The sequence below is a fragment of the Mizuhopecten yessoensis genome, unplaced genomic scaffold (assembly GCF_002113885.1).
Source record: "Mizuhopecten yessoensis strain PY_sf001 unplaced genomic scaffold, ASM211388v2 scaffold5877, whole genome shotgun sequence".
NCBI lineage: Eukaryota > Metazoa > Mollusca > Bivalvia > Pectinida > Pectinidae > Mizuhopecten > Mizuhopecten yessoensis.
In genome coordinates, this window is record NW_018406268.1 from 1,059,517 (window position 1) to 1,075,835 (window position 16,319).

The window sequence follows — 16,319 nt, forward strand, 5'->3', positions numbered from 1 at the left end:
GAAAAGAGGAACAAAAAGATAGAAATAAGTACTTATACTGTATGATTTAATTGAAGTCGGTCTAGATATAACACTCTCACTAAATCATTATTAAAGGACTTTCGTTTTAGTGGACACAATTTCAGCTTGATTCTCATAGATCAAACAACTTCTCTGATCTTTTTCATATTTTCTTCAACATTTTGAATCCCAAATGGAAAAAAAATACATTCCAGATTGTACTTGGAGAACAATGCAGCATTATTTGAAATTGAATAAGGATGTTTTATTCAGTTTTATTTGTAAAGAAAACATTTTGCTTGACGCAAAATTTAGGTAGCTGGACTCAGAAATCAATATTAGGTAACTGGCCGAGGCACAAGACTGAATTAGTTTAGCTATAGACACAAGAATTGAAGCACATTATTAAGTGTTTCAATGATGATTTGGAGCATAGCATTATAATAAGTAACTGTTGGCAAATTGGTTTAGTGCAGACCCTTTGTTAAGTTGGATGTGGTCCAGCTTGAGATTGGAAGTCATTCAAAGCCACTTATCACATATCAACAACATCTATCTATGGGGCCATGAACACTGTAAACATTATACGGAACGTTTATATATTAATGAGGTTCTCTTTTTGTATTTAGGCTTTTCCTGTATATGCCTTTACATGTAACACCCATATGATATATATACAAATAAAAATACAACTGTATATTGGACTTGCACTTTTGTTAAGATTATCAGATGTGCACATGCTTGTAACATGTGGGTTCCGTAAGATGGGCTGTAAATGTTTACGGTATATAGTTGATCAAAGCAGGGTTGTTTATATACATAAATGTATATGCATTTTATACTGGTATCGTCACATGTATTTTTTGTGTGTTGATGAATTGAACATTACATGTATTTTCTAATCCCATGGTTGCTACAGTTATTCACCAAGACTATATATATGCAGATGAGGTTTGTTGTTACGTACTGTACCTATCTTGCATTATTCATACCTACAAACACATTTTGTATTGTCATCGCCGTCACCTTGGAACATTTTCATATATATATATATATATATTGATTAATCAATCATCAGGAAAACCCTAAAACCAAACTTATGTTCTTTGATAATAAATGCAAATATGGTTGGAAATCATCAAAGTTTTTCTCTTCATGATCAATCATTTTCATTTAGTGGCTATATTTGTCGTCAAATATAACATGTCAAAAAAGCATTTTCTTACTTATAGTTTTTGTTGAAACAAAATTAATTAGAATTTAAAGTACATGAAGTGTCAGAGTCTTGTTATATTATGTGTAGATAACATTCGTTATCAAATCTTGAGTGATTTTAAATTAATCTTGGATTTTAGTGTGGTTCACAGTAATTCAGAATATCATTTAAATTGACCATCATTTGCCTAATGAAAAATATTAACCAGTACATGCATATATATATATATATAAAAATGGATAAGACTTTGTTCAAATTCCAAAAAGCTGAGAGAAAAAAATGTTTTAATGATTTACCAAGATATACATGTATACTAGAAATTGGATCATATGAAAGTAAAGTGTACCATACATTTTATGTACATTTCATTTGAAATATTTATATGAAAATATATCAATGGTAGAAGTTTACTGTCAACTCGGTGTATAGGAAATATCCTATGAATAGTAGAGGTTTACTGTTGACTCGGTGTATATCCGATAAATGGTAGAGGTTTACTGTGTTGACTCAGTGTATATCCTATAAGCGATAAAGATGTACTGTGTTGACTCGGTGTATATATCCTATAAATGGTAGAGGTTTACTGTTGACTCGGTGTATATCCTATAAATGGTTGAGTTTTCCTGTTGACTCAGTGTATATACTATAAGTGGTAGAGGTTTACTGTTGACTCGGTGTATATACTATAAATGGTAGAGGTTTACTGTTGACTCAGTGTATATACTATAAATGGTAGAGGTTTACTGTGTTGACTCAGTGTATATACTATAAGTGGTAGAGGTTTACTGTTGACTCAGTGTATATACTATAAATGGTAGAGGTGTACTGTGTTGACTAAGTGTATATCCTATAAATGGTTGAGTTTTCCTGTTAACTCGGTGTATATCCTATAAATGGTTGAGTTTTCCTGTTGACTCAGTGTATATCCTATAAATGGTAGAGGTTTACTGTTGACTCAGTGTATATCCTATAAATGGTAGAGGTGAACTGTGTTGACTCAGTGTACATCCTATAAATGGTAGAGGTTTACTGTTGACTTCGTGTACATATCCTATAAATGGTAGAGGTTTACTGTTGCCTCGGTGTATATCCTATAAATGGTAGAAGTTTACTGCTGACTAAGTGAATATCCTATAAATGGTAGAGGTTTGCTGTTGATACAGTGTATATATCCTATAAATGGTAGAAGTTTAATATTGTACAGTGTATACATCTTATAAATGGTAGAAATCTGCTGTTGACTCAGTGTATATATCGATATCCTATATCCTATGATTTGAAGAAGCTGTACACCCAGCTAGGACTTGGTGGAAGTTCAGCTGTTGGTGTGCCTGACATTTACGGTACTTTATCAACAACTCATAGTTAATATCTGGCCATATTACCGATATTAATGGTGACAGGCACTGATCAGACAGATCGCCAGCGTGGTGAATATGTAGAGCTATAGACAATGGTCAGACAGGCAGTACAGCAGAGGGAATATAGATGTTTGTTCGGGATATATTGGTCCACCTAAAACTGTTTCTAATTGTTGGCAGATTTGGTGGCAAAGTGTCTGGATTTATTGATTGGTCTGGATGTTGGGACTACGCATACTGTCCTGTAGGTCACTGAAGCAGCCATAACTAGTCAGCCTTCTCTTCTCCTGTACACAAGGTAAGTTAGAACACAAGGTCAATATAGAATCAGTATATCTCAAGGCAACCGATTTTATACTAGGCCATCAAATATTAAGACTTTTTTTGAAAATTGAAAAAATATTTAAAAGTGAATTGATAGAATTGAACATTCACTGAAAAGCTTACTGCTATTGGTTAGATTTGTGTAATTTTGTAGAGATATGCATACCTTTAAACATAGAAAGACTAACAAATAAGAAGTGAAACAGTTGATACACACTAGAATAGAAGACATTTAACATTATTGCAAGTCTAGATCTGCTGAGCATTTGATTTTATATTTAATATGCAGCAGGTTATTCTGTACCACTGCTAAGAACTGTAGCTATACAAATCAAAAACTTTTTACCTGCATGAAGATAACATTAATGAATTATTTCTGGAAAGAAACTGTAACCTCTGGGAACTTAAATGAAAAAGGTATATATACACAGATAAAGTAAAAAATAAAACCAACTATTGTGATTTGAGAAGATTCTAAAAATGCATCAAAGTCAAACCAGGATTCAAACCCTGGACCTGTGATCACAATACAGTCATGCTAATATATATAACCCATTGGACTGCCTGATTGGCGATAAATCCCAGGCCCAATTAATCCCACCACAGTTACTGTACATCAAAACTGAAACTAAAGGGAGGTAACGTATACATTGTGTACATCTGTAGTGAAATTCTCGAGTGTTAGCCTGCAGTTGGCCAAGGATTCTTCAAAAAATCTTTCTAATCTAGATGATAACATGAGATCTCATAGCCTGATGGCTTTTCAAAATTTCCATCCATAAGTACATATGATCATTATTGGGGGGAATTTGATTTTGATTGGGGAAGGGTGTCTGGGGGGGGGGGGGGGGCAGGATATACAATGAAGGTCAAGGGTCAAGGTTGCTGTTTAACTGAAAATAAAGCCTAATGTCTGTCAATATAATCTCCACATGTTTATGAATTATCATCATTGAAGGAAATCTGACCTTAGTATCTTTTAAATAGTGTCATGAATATAGCTGTTAGGAAAACAAATTAACATCATAATATCCAGGTAATAAGTCAAATTTTCAGAAGTCATTTTGTTTCTATTGCTGATTTCTAACTGGTTTATAAGTGATCTCTGCATGCTGCTGCCTTAATTGTTTTCCACTTTCTGTTTGAATACCTCATATATATACTACTGTCATTTACCTGTCTGCTATATATTTATATGCATTTTCTGGTGCCCTTTCTGACCTGTATATATCAAAGTGTTCTAGTTTTTCACAATATGAAATGTAAATCTTTTATAAACTTCAGACCAAGCACTTAATTTTGTAGATAAGCTGTTTGTGCTTACAATTGATCGGTTAAAGGATTGAATAGATGTGTGTATATATAGACACATTCAGCTGTCAGTTTTGAGGTGAATACAATACATAACATGTTTGTATATTTAATAAGGTATGAATTTGAATTCCACAAACCAAGTGTTGTTGATATTAAAAGGTACATTTGTATACGCATATATTGATCGAATAAATTCCGTGATATTTATAATAATTTGTCAAGGTCATGATTTTAAGAGTGCAAGATTATTTTTTTTGTAACATTCAACTTTGCTATTTGTAAATTATTCAAAACCTGCGGGAATATTACTTGATATTTATTACTAGTGTGCAATAATGCATTGCATTTTATTATTCAAAATTTAATATCACGTCGTGTAATAGTAAGATATCATCGTAGAGTCAATATCACTGAGAGTGCTAAGCTGTAACAAATATAGTACGTAAAAGTGTAGTATACCTCTGCTGCTCTAATCTTGTCAACAAAGGTGTTGGGCAAGGAGAGCAGTCAGCTGGAAACGAGTGCCCCCAAGTGCCCCGTGTTCAAACATGCAGGTAACTTAATCCCTGATCTACATTTAGAAATCTCGGTTAAAAGCCAATACACACAAACAGTGTACTGTACACTGGCATGGGGTGACCAGACCAAAGCTATAGGCTCAGTACAGACATCATTAAAACAAGCATGGCTGTAAATAAAACAATGGTGATGAAATATTCACATGTTTTGTGTGTGCACTTGTTAACAGGTCCAGTGTGTACAGTCAGTGCTGTCTGATCACTGACACACGCAGACAGGTCATGCAACCTGCACTTGATCTGTAATATTGATCCATCTCTCAAAAGATTTTACATGTGAAAATTTATTATTTTTATTCAAAACAATCCTTTTAGTGATCATATTGAGCATAATATACATACATGATGGCAGAGTTGTTATCCAGGTATGAAGTTACAATACAGGTAGAAATACTATGTGGAATCGTTATCCAGGTATCAAGTTACAATACAGGTAGAAGTACTATGTGGAATCGTTATCCAGGTATCAAGTTACAATACAGTTAGAAGTACTATGTGGAATCGTTATCCAGGTACCAAGTTTCAATTTACTTTGATGTACTATATGGGTCATTGTTATCCAGGTATCAAGTTACAATACAGGTAGAAGTACTATTTGGAATCGTTATCCAGGTACCAAGTTACAATACAGGTAGAAGTACTATGTGGAATTGTTTTCCAGGTATCAAGTTACAATACAGGTAGAAGTACTATGTGGAATCGTTATCCAGGTACCAAGTTTCAATTTACTTTGATGTACTATATGTGTCATTGTTATCCAGGTATCAAGTTACAATACAGGTAGATATACTATGTGATATTGTTATCCAGGTATAAAGTACAATTAAGGTAGATATACTATGTGTCATTGTTATCCAGGTATCAAGTTACAATTCAGGTAGATATACTAAATATCATTGTTATCCAGGTATAAAGTACAATTAAGGTAGATATACTATATGTCATTGTTATCCAGGTATAAAGTACAATTAAGGTAGATATACTATATGTCATTGTTATCCAGGTATAAAGTACAATTAAGGTAGATATACTATATGTCATTGTTATCCAGGTATCAAGTTACAATTCAGGTAGATGTACTATACATTGTATGTCATTGTTATCCAGGTATCAAGTTACAATCCAGGTAGATATACTATATGTCATTGTTATCCAGGTATAAAATTACAATTCAGGTAGATGTACTATATGTCATTGTTATCCAGGTACCAAGTTACAATTTAGGTAGAAGTACTATGTGTCATTGTTATCCAGGTACCAAGTTACAATTTAGGTAGAAGTACTATATGTTATTGTTATCCAGGTATCAAGTTACAATTCAGATGGAATCTGAATATATTGGACTGTAAGTTCTAGAGAACAACCGAATATTATCTACGATGTTATGTGATACAGAAAAAAAGCCAGCTTGGATTAACTTTGTAGTTGTGTTTTACGTGTGTTCCATGGTATACATAATACAGGTATTATAAATGCATTCCACTATGTTCTGATCTGATGTTGTAGATAGCACTTGTAAGTTTATTGTGCAGACGAATACTTTCACAAATACACAAGTGGGTTTGTATGACCATTCACCACAAACAAGTGTTTTCTCTTTAAACTATTCTGTGATGTCAGATAAAAACTTGACACAGTGTTTGATTATTACATGCCTACAATTGTATGTTTTTTAAATACATGTCATAATTTCTACATAACATTACAGAGGATTATGGCAGAATTATCCCAGATTAACATCCTATTTGCTTCCCATAAGCTCTTGTCAGAACAACAATGAGCTGATAACAAAACAACATCAAGGATAGAATAATGACATAACATTATACCAATACATGGAATGGTGACAAAATGTTAGGAAATCAAAATGTCAATCTGATCAATGTACATACATTGTTATTGCTGCAGTTTAATTTTGGCCTTTTTTCGCCCTCTGAAATTAGGGCCAATTTATCATTACAGCGAATGTTAGTAGACAACATAATATGCATAGTATTTAAATGTGATGGGGAAATAAACACTGTGCAAGTATGGATCATTCTGGCGAAGTGCGAATGTTTGACGCGGGTGAAATTTCCCAGTATACAGTATCAACAGACAACAGCATCTGCTGCAGATTTGACCACAAGTATCATACCACATTGTAATATTGTCACCTACATGTATATATGCTGTATCTGAAACCTTGTATTACACGGCCTTGAATCCAGCTATATCACCATATACCAGGGTAATAAGTTTAAGCAATATTAATTTGTAATAAAACTGGTTGTATCACTGTTAATATAGGGTTTAATAAACATGGTATATACAGGTGAAGAATAGTTCTGCATTGTTCACAGAAGATTTTCATATAGTATATGGTTGCATGTAAATTGGAAATTGATTATTACATATTCTTCCTAGTGGTAATACTGTTAATCCAGAAATAGGTGAAACCCTATGTACGTGTCTACAGGGACTGAAGTGTCAATTTGATAATTTGCTTTGTTGTTATTCAATATGCCATATTGTTATATAAGATGACTTCATAATATAATTATATAAGGAGCAAAGATATTCCAAAATTATTAAAGCAGGTGAACATGAAGACCTAATGTAAGGTTAACTCCATAATGGACGTTCATGTGCAAACATTTCCTTGCAGTTTTAAGCTAGATCCACAGTTTGGGTCTATATAGGTCATCAGTAAGTTCAGGACTGTGTTTAAAAGCTCATGAGGCTCCAGATTATCAAGGTTTAACTCAAATAATGATAAGATATATATTCATAAGTGAGGTAGTTATACTGAAATGTACACAGCTATCCCATTTCTGTCATTCACTCCACCATTCTGGTACAGTATATATATCTACCTGTACTGGTCCTAACCGGTACCTATAGCTATCACCTGTATATCTGTAACCGAGTTACATATATTCCAAGTGTTTACACCCACTTTTGATTATTTACAATATGTGTATATGTAACCCATTTACTGTAGCGTAAACATGTGTTCTTCTGTCTGTAACCCACATTATATACTCTTTGTTACGTAAACACGGGTCCTGAAAACCTCCTCTCCTCTTTGCAGTAACACCAACACGAGCCAATGTTCAAGTATAGAAGGAAATGAAACTACACACTGACTCAAGAGGATACCAACAGAACCCCATGAAAACAATATCTGACATAACAAACATGGTAGGTAGATTACAGCATGCTATGTGTATATACTCGGTATGGCGTTACATATACAAGTACATGTAGAAGATTTTTATGTCATTCGCATGATATTAATTTTCATGTAAATTTCATCTGAAGCATCAATCTCAAATCAATGTGTTTGGTATAGGTACGGAAAAGACGGATTGGAAAATGAAGCATGCCGAGGCATATAAGAGTAGATCCTGAACATACTTTATGGCCTTATACTGCAAATATGACAATCTCATATATTGTCTTACTTTTAATAGTATATGTTATTTTCAATGTAGATACAGAACTACATGCAATCAAAGTTGTTTTCAATCATTACTCTTCGTTTTCACGAAATAGGAAGAAAAATGGTTTGACGATGAAAATAAAAAAAAAAATAGTGACTTAATTAAATGCCTTTTATAATTGATGTTGTATTGATATCAAATGTATTTATTATAGATTGTGTAATTTTAATATCTGACTTTGTTATTAGCGGTTTTCATGCTGTTTTTCTCTTTCATCAAATTAGGCTATCAAATTTCAATCTGTTATTGACTTTGTGTAATTTGAGATTAGGACTACTTATATAATAACAAACAAAAGAAATTGATAACATGTACAGTACATGTAGTAACCTACGTTTATATTTAGATGTAAATATTGACCAATGATAACACCAGTGTCTGACTACATAGAGATACTGTAGATATCAGATCATTTATCACTATTTTAGATGATACAGCAAGATTACCACACATTTATAGTTTCAAGTTGAACTCAAATAGCACACTCAGTAAATGAAAATCCCTCATTTGTTTTCTTAGTTATTGAGATTTGAAATGAAATCTTAAACTTATTTTCACAATTCTTGCCTCAATTTATTCGCTTGCTGAACCATCTTGGGAAATCTTAAAGGCAGAAAACATAATAAAATTTTAATTTGAAAAAAAATTCCTACCTAGTTATTTGAAAAATGTATGTCATTGATATGTAAGATGAAAAACTATATATACCTCATCAGCAATAAAAATATACAATAACAAATTTTAACATGTTTTTCTTAGAATCTGTAAATTATGCAAAAATACTTTTTCTTTCAGTTCATTTAAGTTTTCTTTGGGTTTTCTGGGGATGACTTGGTGATTAAAGCGGGAATAGTGAAAATGGCGGAATATTTCTTTCAGAAATTCTAAGATGACAAAACTTAATTAAGTGGAATAGATCTTTCACGTATACACATATGTAGTTAACATACATATCATTAATATGTGTGTATAATGACATTTCATTGGTAGGAAGCCCAGTTTGTCAGAGGCAGAATTTGTGTCAGAATTTCATGTTCATTACAGTGTACATAGGAGACGATAGACACTGCATGCAGCCACGCTATACTGTTTCTGCTGAAAGGGGGTATATTTAGCTAATTACTGTAGTTGTATCACACCTCAATTTGATTAAAATAATTGATAAATTACCTCCACTAAAAAATGTTACATTTTATTTCCTGGTGCAAAAAATGTCTTTGTTAGAGAAAAAGTAACTAAGGTATTCAATTTTCTTGAAGCACTGGATGTAGAACACCAATTGATACTGTAATATAATTATTTGGGTGTGAATGTAAAGATTAACATAATAATCTAACCGACACAAAGATATACAAGACAAAGGTGATTGTCATTAATCTAAAACTCAGTCGTAGAAATTGATCTACAAATTAGCTGCTATATCAATTTGAGTATTGATAAAAAGAACTTGGATAACCTCTGCTGCTGGTGAAGAAATCTATCTCAATTATAGTGGGTCTTGTTGGGTTAGATTTTAAACTGTTGATCATCATTTCTCCAGATATATTTTTAAACTGTTGAAATTTAATTGTACACAGGCAAGCAAGGTAGAAGTACTATGTGTGCTCACCTGGCCCGAAGGGCCAAGTGAGCTTATGCCGTGGTGCGGCGTCTGTCGTCCATCCATCCGTCCGCCGTCCGGCGTCAATATTTTACTTTAATCAACTTCTTCTCAATAACCGAATGGCCTAGGGTGATGATATTTGGCCAGTAGCATGCTCGGATGAAGGGCTACCAAGTTTGTTCAAAAGAATGACCTTGACCAACTTTCAAGGTCAAAGGGGTCAAATGTCTTTAAACCACTTCCAACAATCCTTCTTTTCAATAACCAAAAAGCCAAGGGTACTGATATTGGGCCTGTAGCATGCTGGGATGAAGGGCTCCCAAGTTTGTTCAAATGAATGACCTTGCCCAACTTTCAAGGTCACAGGGGTCAAATTTCTTTAAGTCTTTAAACGACTTCTTCTCAACCAAAAGACTCAGGGTACTGAAATTTGGCCTGTGGCATGCTGGGATGAAGGGCTCCCAAGTTTGTTCAAATGAATGACCTTGACCAACTTTCAAGGTCACAGGGGTCAAATTTCTTTAAATCTTTAAACGACTTCTTCTCAACCAAAAGACTCAGGGTACTGAAATTTGGCTTGTGGCATGCTGGGATGAAGGACTACCAAGTTTGTTCAAATGAATGACCTTGACCCACTTTCAAGGTCAAAGGGGTCAAAAGTGTTAAAATCTTCAAACGACTTCTTCTCAATAACCAAAAGGCCTAGGGTACTGATATTGGGACTGTAGCATGCTGGGATAATGGGCTACCAAGTTGGTCAATAAAATGACCTTGACCTACTTTTAAGGTCACAGGGGTAAAATGTTGTAAAATCTTCAAACAAATTCTTCTCAATAACCAAAAGGCCCAGGGTACTGATATTGGGCCTGTAACTTGTTAGGATGAAGGGCTACCAAGTTCGTCAAATGAATGACCTTGACCCACTTTCATCCTAATGTCCTTGTTCGACATTCAAGGTCACAGGCGTCATATATTTAAATCTTTTAACAGGTTCTTTTGAATCAAACACTGATATTCTGCCTGTAGCTGTATTTTAGTCCACTTTTAAGATTACAAGTATGAGATTAATACCAGGTGAGCGATGCAGGCCCATTGGGCCTCTTGTTTTCCCCGTCAGGATTTTGCCCCCATGTTTAATGTATTAGTGAAAAGCCTCAATTTGAAATATTCTTGCCTGTCAGAATTGTTTCTGACAAGATTTCTGCTGTTCATGTACGTACAAGGCGTTAGAAATGGCAAAATGCCACTGTAATAACAGATTTACACCTTAGAAACCTACATTGTTTAGATCAGCTGCTTGTAACATATTCTACTGAACTGGTAAGCATCCAAAAATATGAGGAAGTAAAAAAATAAAAAAGTGTTTTACGCATGTAGAAAACGTGTATATTACAGTGATTGTAACGCATCTTTAAATTTGACGATGTGAAAATCATCTATTTATTTTGAAAGATTGCTTTTGATGCAAGTGTCTTTCCTCCAGGCTTGATTTCCCTGTAGCACTCAGTGATAGTTTAGCACTATGTACCGTGTGGCATCATTCTGTTGAAGCAGTAATTGTTTCCATGTGATACCTGTTGAAACTAGTCCACTAAAAACAAATGACATTACCAGTTGGCAGTCTGCTATGGGAGGTGTGTGTGTACTGGGGTAGGGGAGGGAGACTGTGTAATTCAGTGATCTGTTTGTCTAAAGGGGAGGGGTGGGGTGGACATGAGAGTGTACTCAGAAGGGGGTACAAAATTGTAACCTTGTGTCGTGTCTCTTTGTGGGGTGGGGCGAGGAATGTGAGGTTAGGGTGAACTGATTTAGAGAAAGTAGTTGGGGTTATAGGGATTAACTTGAGGAAGGGGAGGGTGCTTCAAGGCCTCTTGTTTTGCCTTTAAGTGGGGTAGGGCAAGGGGCAGGAGGTCTATGTACTGAGAAATTGGATGGGCTTTGCAAGGTTATCTTATGTCTTGCCTCATGGGGAGGAGGGGTAGGGAGGGGGCTATAGGGATCCCTTGTCTTACATAGGGGGTTTGAGGCAGGAGGTATGAGATATGTGTGTACTAGTACTGTAGTAGGGGATGAGACTGCAAGAAAACCTCTTGTCTTGTCACTTAGTGGGGTGAGGCGAGGTATAAGTACTGATGGGGGGGGGGGGGGGGGGGGGCGGCTACAAGAAGTAGAAGGTTTATATGTACAGAGGAAGAGGGACCGGGACAGGAGGTACAGGGATCAGTTGTCTCTAAAGTGCTATTGGAGTGGGGAGCATGTAGTGAAGTGAGAATGACAGAGAATGTTCATGCCAATTGTATGATACTAGTTAAAATTTAAATATGAATTGAAGAGGAGCTATATAAGTTCATATATTAACCTCCCCTCTAATCTTTCTCAAGTTTTTTTACAGCGATAAGGGGTCATGCTAACACATTTTGTAGACTCTAGATAGTGTGGTAAACCAATTGCTGTTTTGTTTACCTCAGCTTGTGGTCAGTAATCTGTTGATAAGTAAAATGCAGGTAAAGCAAGCCTAATTAAGCTGAGCATCAATAAAATACTTTATTTCAGGGTCAGGTTTAGTGATCACAAGGTCAGTGAGCATGCTTTATAAAAGTACATTTGAATTATCTGTGTCCCATCACAGAATTGTATGTTGCTCAAATCTGTAAACCATTATACATGTATTTGTGTGCACGTGGCCAGGGTTTGACATTAACCTTTGTCTTGTAGTCCAAGACTATTAGATTAGAACAAGGACTACCCAACTAGTCCCTAGACTTCTAAAAATGATAGTATCTTAAATCAGAATCCATTAGATTGATGCATTGACTAGTAGTATTACGCCTTTCGAAAACTTCCAAAAACACAGGAATTTCGTGTTGATGATCAAACTTTTCTGGGAGGTCACCATTATTCCTCTGAAATAGGTTGCGATTTTCTCTACCGCCAGATCTCGAAGTAATAGTTAAACAAGACTAGTAAATATCTACAGGCCCCATAATCATGAAACAATCTTAGACTTACCTGGTAAGTTTTTGCTTAGCCAATCACATATGACGTCACTTTTTGTGATGTTATTTGTGATTGGTTCAGTCAAAACTTAAGACAATTTTAGACTTAAGATCTTTTCATGATCTCGGGGACTGGGCTATAAAATACAAATAGTCAATGTCTAATCCTGGTGTCTGTATTCTGTATATAGCTATAATTGTATAAGCTGTCTTTCGTCTTTATCTGTCGTATGATCCCCCTTCCAAGGCTTGTATACATTTATATACAACTAGACAAAGTAGAATGTGTGTTGCTTTTGCTTTAAGACAATAATACTTAACCTTTACAGTGACATTTAGTCGGAGATTAAATACATGTAGCATGTGTACCAAATATAACATGGCTTTGATAGCACCGTGTACATGTACTTATGTTCAGCGTTTTTTACGTCGTAAGACGGGGAGAGGTTGAATGGCGGCAGTGGCAGGTTGTACGAAACAGGTGAAGGACCTACGGTGCTCGTCTAGATCTCCCTGCAGTATATATTACATACTGTTATGTGTTATGTCGGAGAATGTCATGTGTTGTATGTGTATACCTGTAGGGTAATGTACATCAATTGGTGCTAAATGTCTCATGTTGTTCCCAGTTCTGTTTTGCCTTAGTTTTGTCAACATGCTAGTATTTTAGCACTGCAGCTAGCCATATGTTCAGGATAAAGCTAGTCAACTGGACGGCAGTAAGTTGTTTCGTGGATAAAATCTGGCAAGTTCTTTATTCAAAGATTTTTAATCCTTGATTGGCATATTATGGATTAATGTTGTATACACACACATGATGCACTTTTTGGTCTGGCACATCAGTACTAGAATTTTCCAGTAATGTCAAACAAGCTCTAGAACAGGCTAGCTGCAATGTATAATCACAGAAGCCAGCTTTGTTCTGTATAAGCTTAAAGGTACAGCATGGTTTGAAATGATTTACTGGTATACATTGTATAGTGTTGCTGTATATAGATATGCCTGATTAAAGTTTGTGACAAATAAGATGATTTTGCTGAGCATGCAGAATTTGTAGCTATGTCGACTGTGCTTTATTACTTGACAGCACTCTTTGGTCTGTACCCACAATACACTAAGGTAGTGCTAATGTGCACTGTACACACTACTACTGTCATTCTTTAGGCTGCAGCACATTATATGGTAGATTCAATTTCTAAAACAACAGATTGAGAGTGTTGAAAAGAAATCCATTTAAAGCCCTAATTTGGTGTCATGATCTGTTCAGACAGAATAATGAACCATTAATATTTTCATTATAGCAAATGAGCTGTTCAGTTGACAATATATAAATATGACATTCATTAGCAGGTGACAGTGAATATTGTCAACCCGAGAAAACCATTGTCACCCGAGGCGAAGCCGATAGTGAAAATGGGTTTTTGAGGGTTGACAATATTCACTGTCACCTGCTAATGAATGTCATATTTATTTTGTTACACCAAAAGTCTTTGTAGCTCAGAAATGGCAGCAAACTTCGATAATGACATCTTGTTTGTTGATAGTCTGCTGTTCACAATCGCTATCGCACCGGCGCTTGATAAAATTGGCTGTTGCCGTCAAACGTTCTTGTGACCATCACGGTGGGGAAACGAAGCGGTGAACGCACATTTTTCGCGCATGTGCTATTTTTTTAACTGTCTCATGGCAATATCACCCGCGCCCCTTAAAGCCAATGTATTTTCGGAGGGTGACAGGGATTTTTGTTTAATTTTCTCCCAACCAATCAAATAACTAGAAATTCACTTGAGGTGTAACAATATCTTAAGTGATATCAATATCAATGCTGTAGGTAAATTGTCTAGATATCTGGACAAAGGTCAGTGTGTAATTAGTTCCACTGTTATGCATTGGAAGTCTCGTTCACCGAATTCGTGGTCTATAATGGTAGGTACATATACGCGGTCTGATATATAGTGCTGGATCAACGGTAATTACCAAGCCTATATTTAAGCCAGCTAATGCAGGACAAATAAGGTTGATATACAGTTACGTCCCTCGATTCCAGCAGCGGATATGTATCACTGTCAGCAGACTTCTTTGTTTTAGCAGACATGAAAGGTTGTCTGTCAGTACACAAATATATACTCTACATTTAAGTTGGCATTTCATGGTCATGGTTCAAAGGTCAAGGTCACTTGCAAAAATAGAACATCTTTTGTCTTCGTTTAACTGGATTATTTTTTTCTGATTTGAATAAACTTTATACAAGTATTCCTCTACATAAACAGCTCGAAGGAATTTGTTTTCAAGAGTTGTTAATCTAAGATCAAGGTCACTGTTACTATAAATAGAAAATATTTGGTCATCATTCTGCTGGCTTAATTCATTTTACTTCAAGTAACCGAAATTCAAGGACCAAAACTTGACAGACGTGAGATGCATGCATGGCCAGTGGTTTATGATTATCTCCAGCTAATATTGTCTTGTTTTCCAGTTTCTTATGGGGAACTGCTTCTTGCAGATTTTCAAAATATTATTTGAATTGATTTCATTCTGATTGTTGCTCCATTAAAACGAATCAAAACGACCGATGAAATACATATTTGTTAATGAGGAGATGTCATGTACTGTAGTTAATTACATGGATTAGTTTCATGTGTTTGTACAGAATATGGCCGTATATTACTGGTGTATTAAAGGTAAATATTAAACAAGACAATCCCCTGTAACGTTGTTTTTGGGTGGAGACTAACTACATTTGTACGTACTGTTATAGGTAACTGTGAACCTGTCCTTACATGTACTTATTGGTCGTTAAGCTCACCTTCCTTATAGAATTAACAGAAAAAATCTAATTATTTTCAAAAAACTTAATAAAAATTGAAGAATTTTGTACATAAAATAAATTGCGTAACACAGCACTACTTTCCAGAATGTTGTGACCCATCCCTCCTGTCACCTAACTGCTCACTCCATAACACTTTACCAAGACATTAAACACTCGCTGTAATGTTTGGTGGTTCACCCTGTAGGTCACAATGCGCACATATTATAGCAAATTTATAGTTATTTTAGCTGTCAATATATCACAAACTCTTATATAGCGAGGAATCAGCGATGGATAAATGTCAGATAAAACATGAATTTTATTCAGAATGATTTAAAAAAAAAATGTCTTAATCTAGAATAACAGGGAATAGAATAGCAGAAAGAAAAATGTTTACATTTAATGGTAATATTCTTTATTATTATTTTTATTGATTTTGAGCTGACTCTGATTGGCTGAAACAACATCATGTGACCACCTATAAAGGTAGTTATAAACCTGAGTGGTTTGCAGGTGTTCAAAAAAGTTGGTAGAACAAGTGTTATTGACCTGCTATAAATAGATTCTGGAACAGGTGTTCAAAAAAGTTGGTAGAAAAAGTGTTATTGACCTGCTATAAATAGATTCTGGAAT

The 16,319-nt window shown here is 35.0% G+C and overlaps 1 protein-coding gene across 6 annotated transcripts in view; it reads left to right on the forward strand.

Annotated features, from left to right (window-relative positions):
• Positions 1-16,319, forward strand: part of LOC110451221 (protein FAM13B-like) — a 58,490-nt gene that overhangs the window by 4,935 nt on the left and 37,236 nt on the right. For 5 of the 6 annotated variants that reach the window (XM_021499129.1, XM_021499133.1, XM_021499132.1 and 2 more), the window contains exons 2-3: positions 2,758-2,875; positions 7,867-7,976. In XM_021499129.1, the coding sequence (XP_021354804.1) occupies positions 7,905-7,976 (72 nt within the window). In that variant the 5' untranslated portion in view covers positions 2,758-2,875; positions 7,867-7,904. Of the gene's footprint in view, positions 1-2,757; positions 2,876-7,866; positions 7,977-12,434; positions 12,457-16,319 lie in introns of those variants that run through there. The other variant, XM_021499134.1, reaches the window with a different exon arrangement.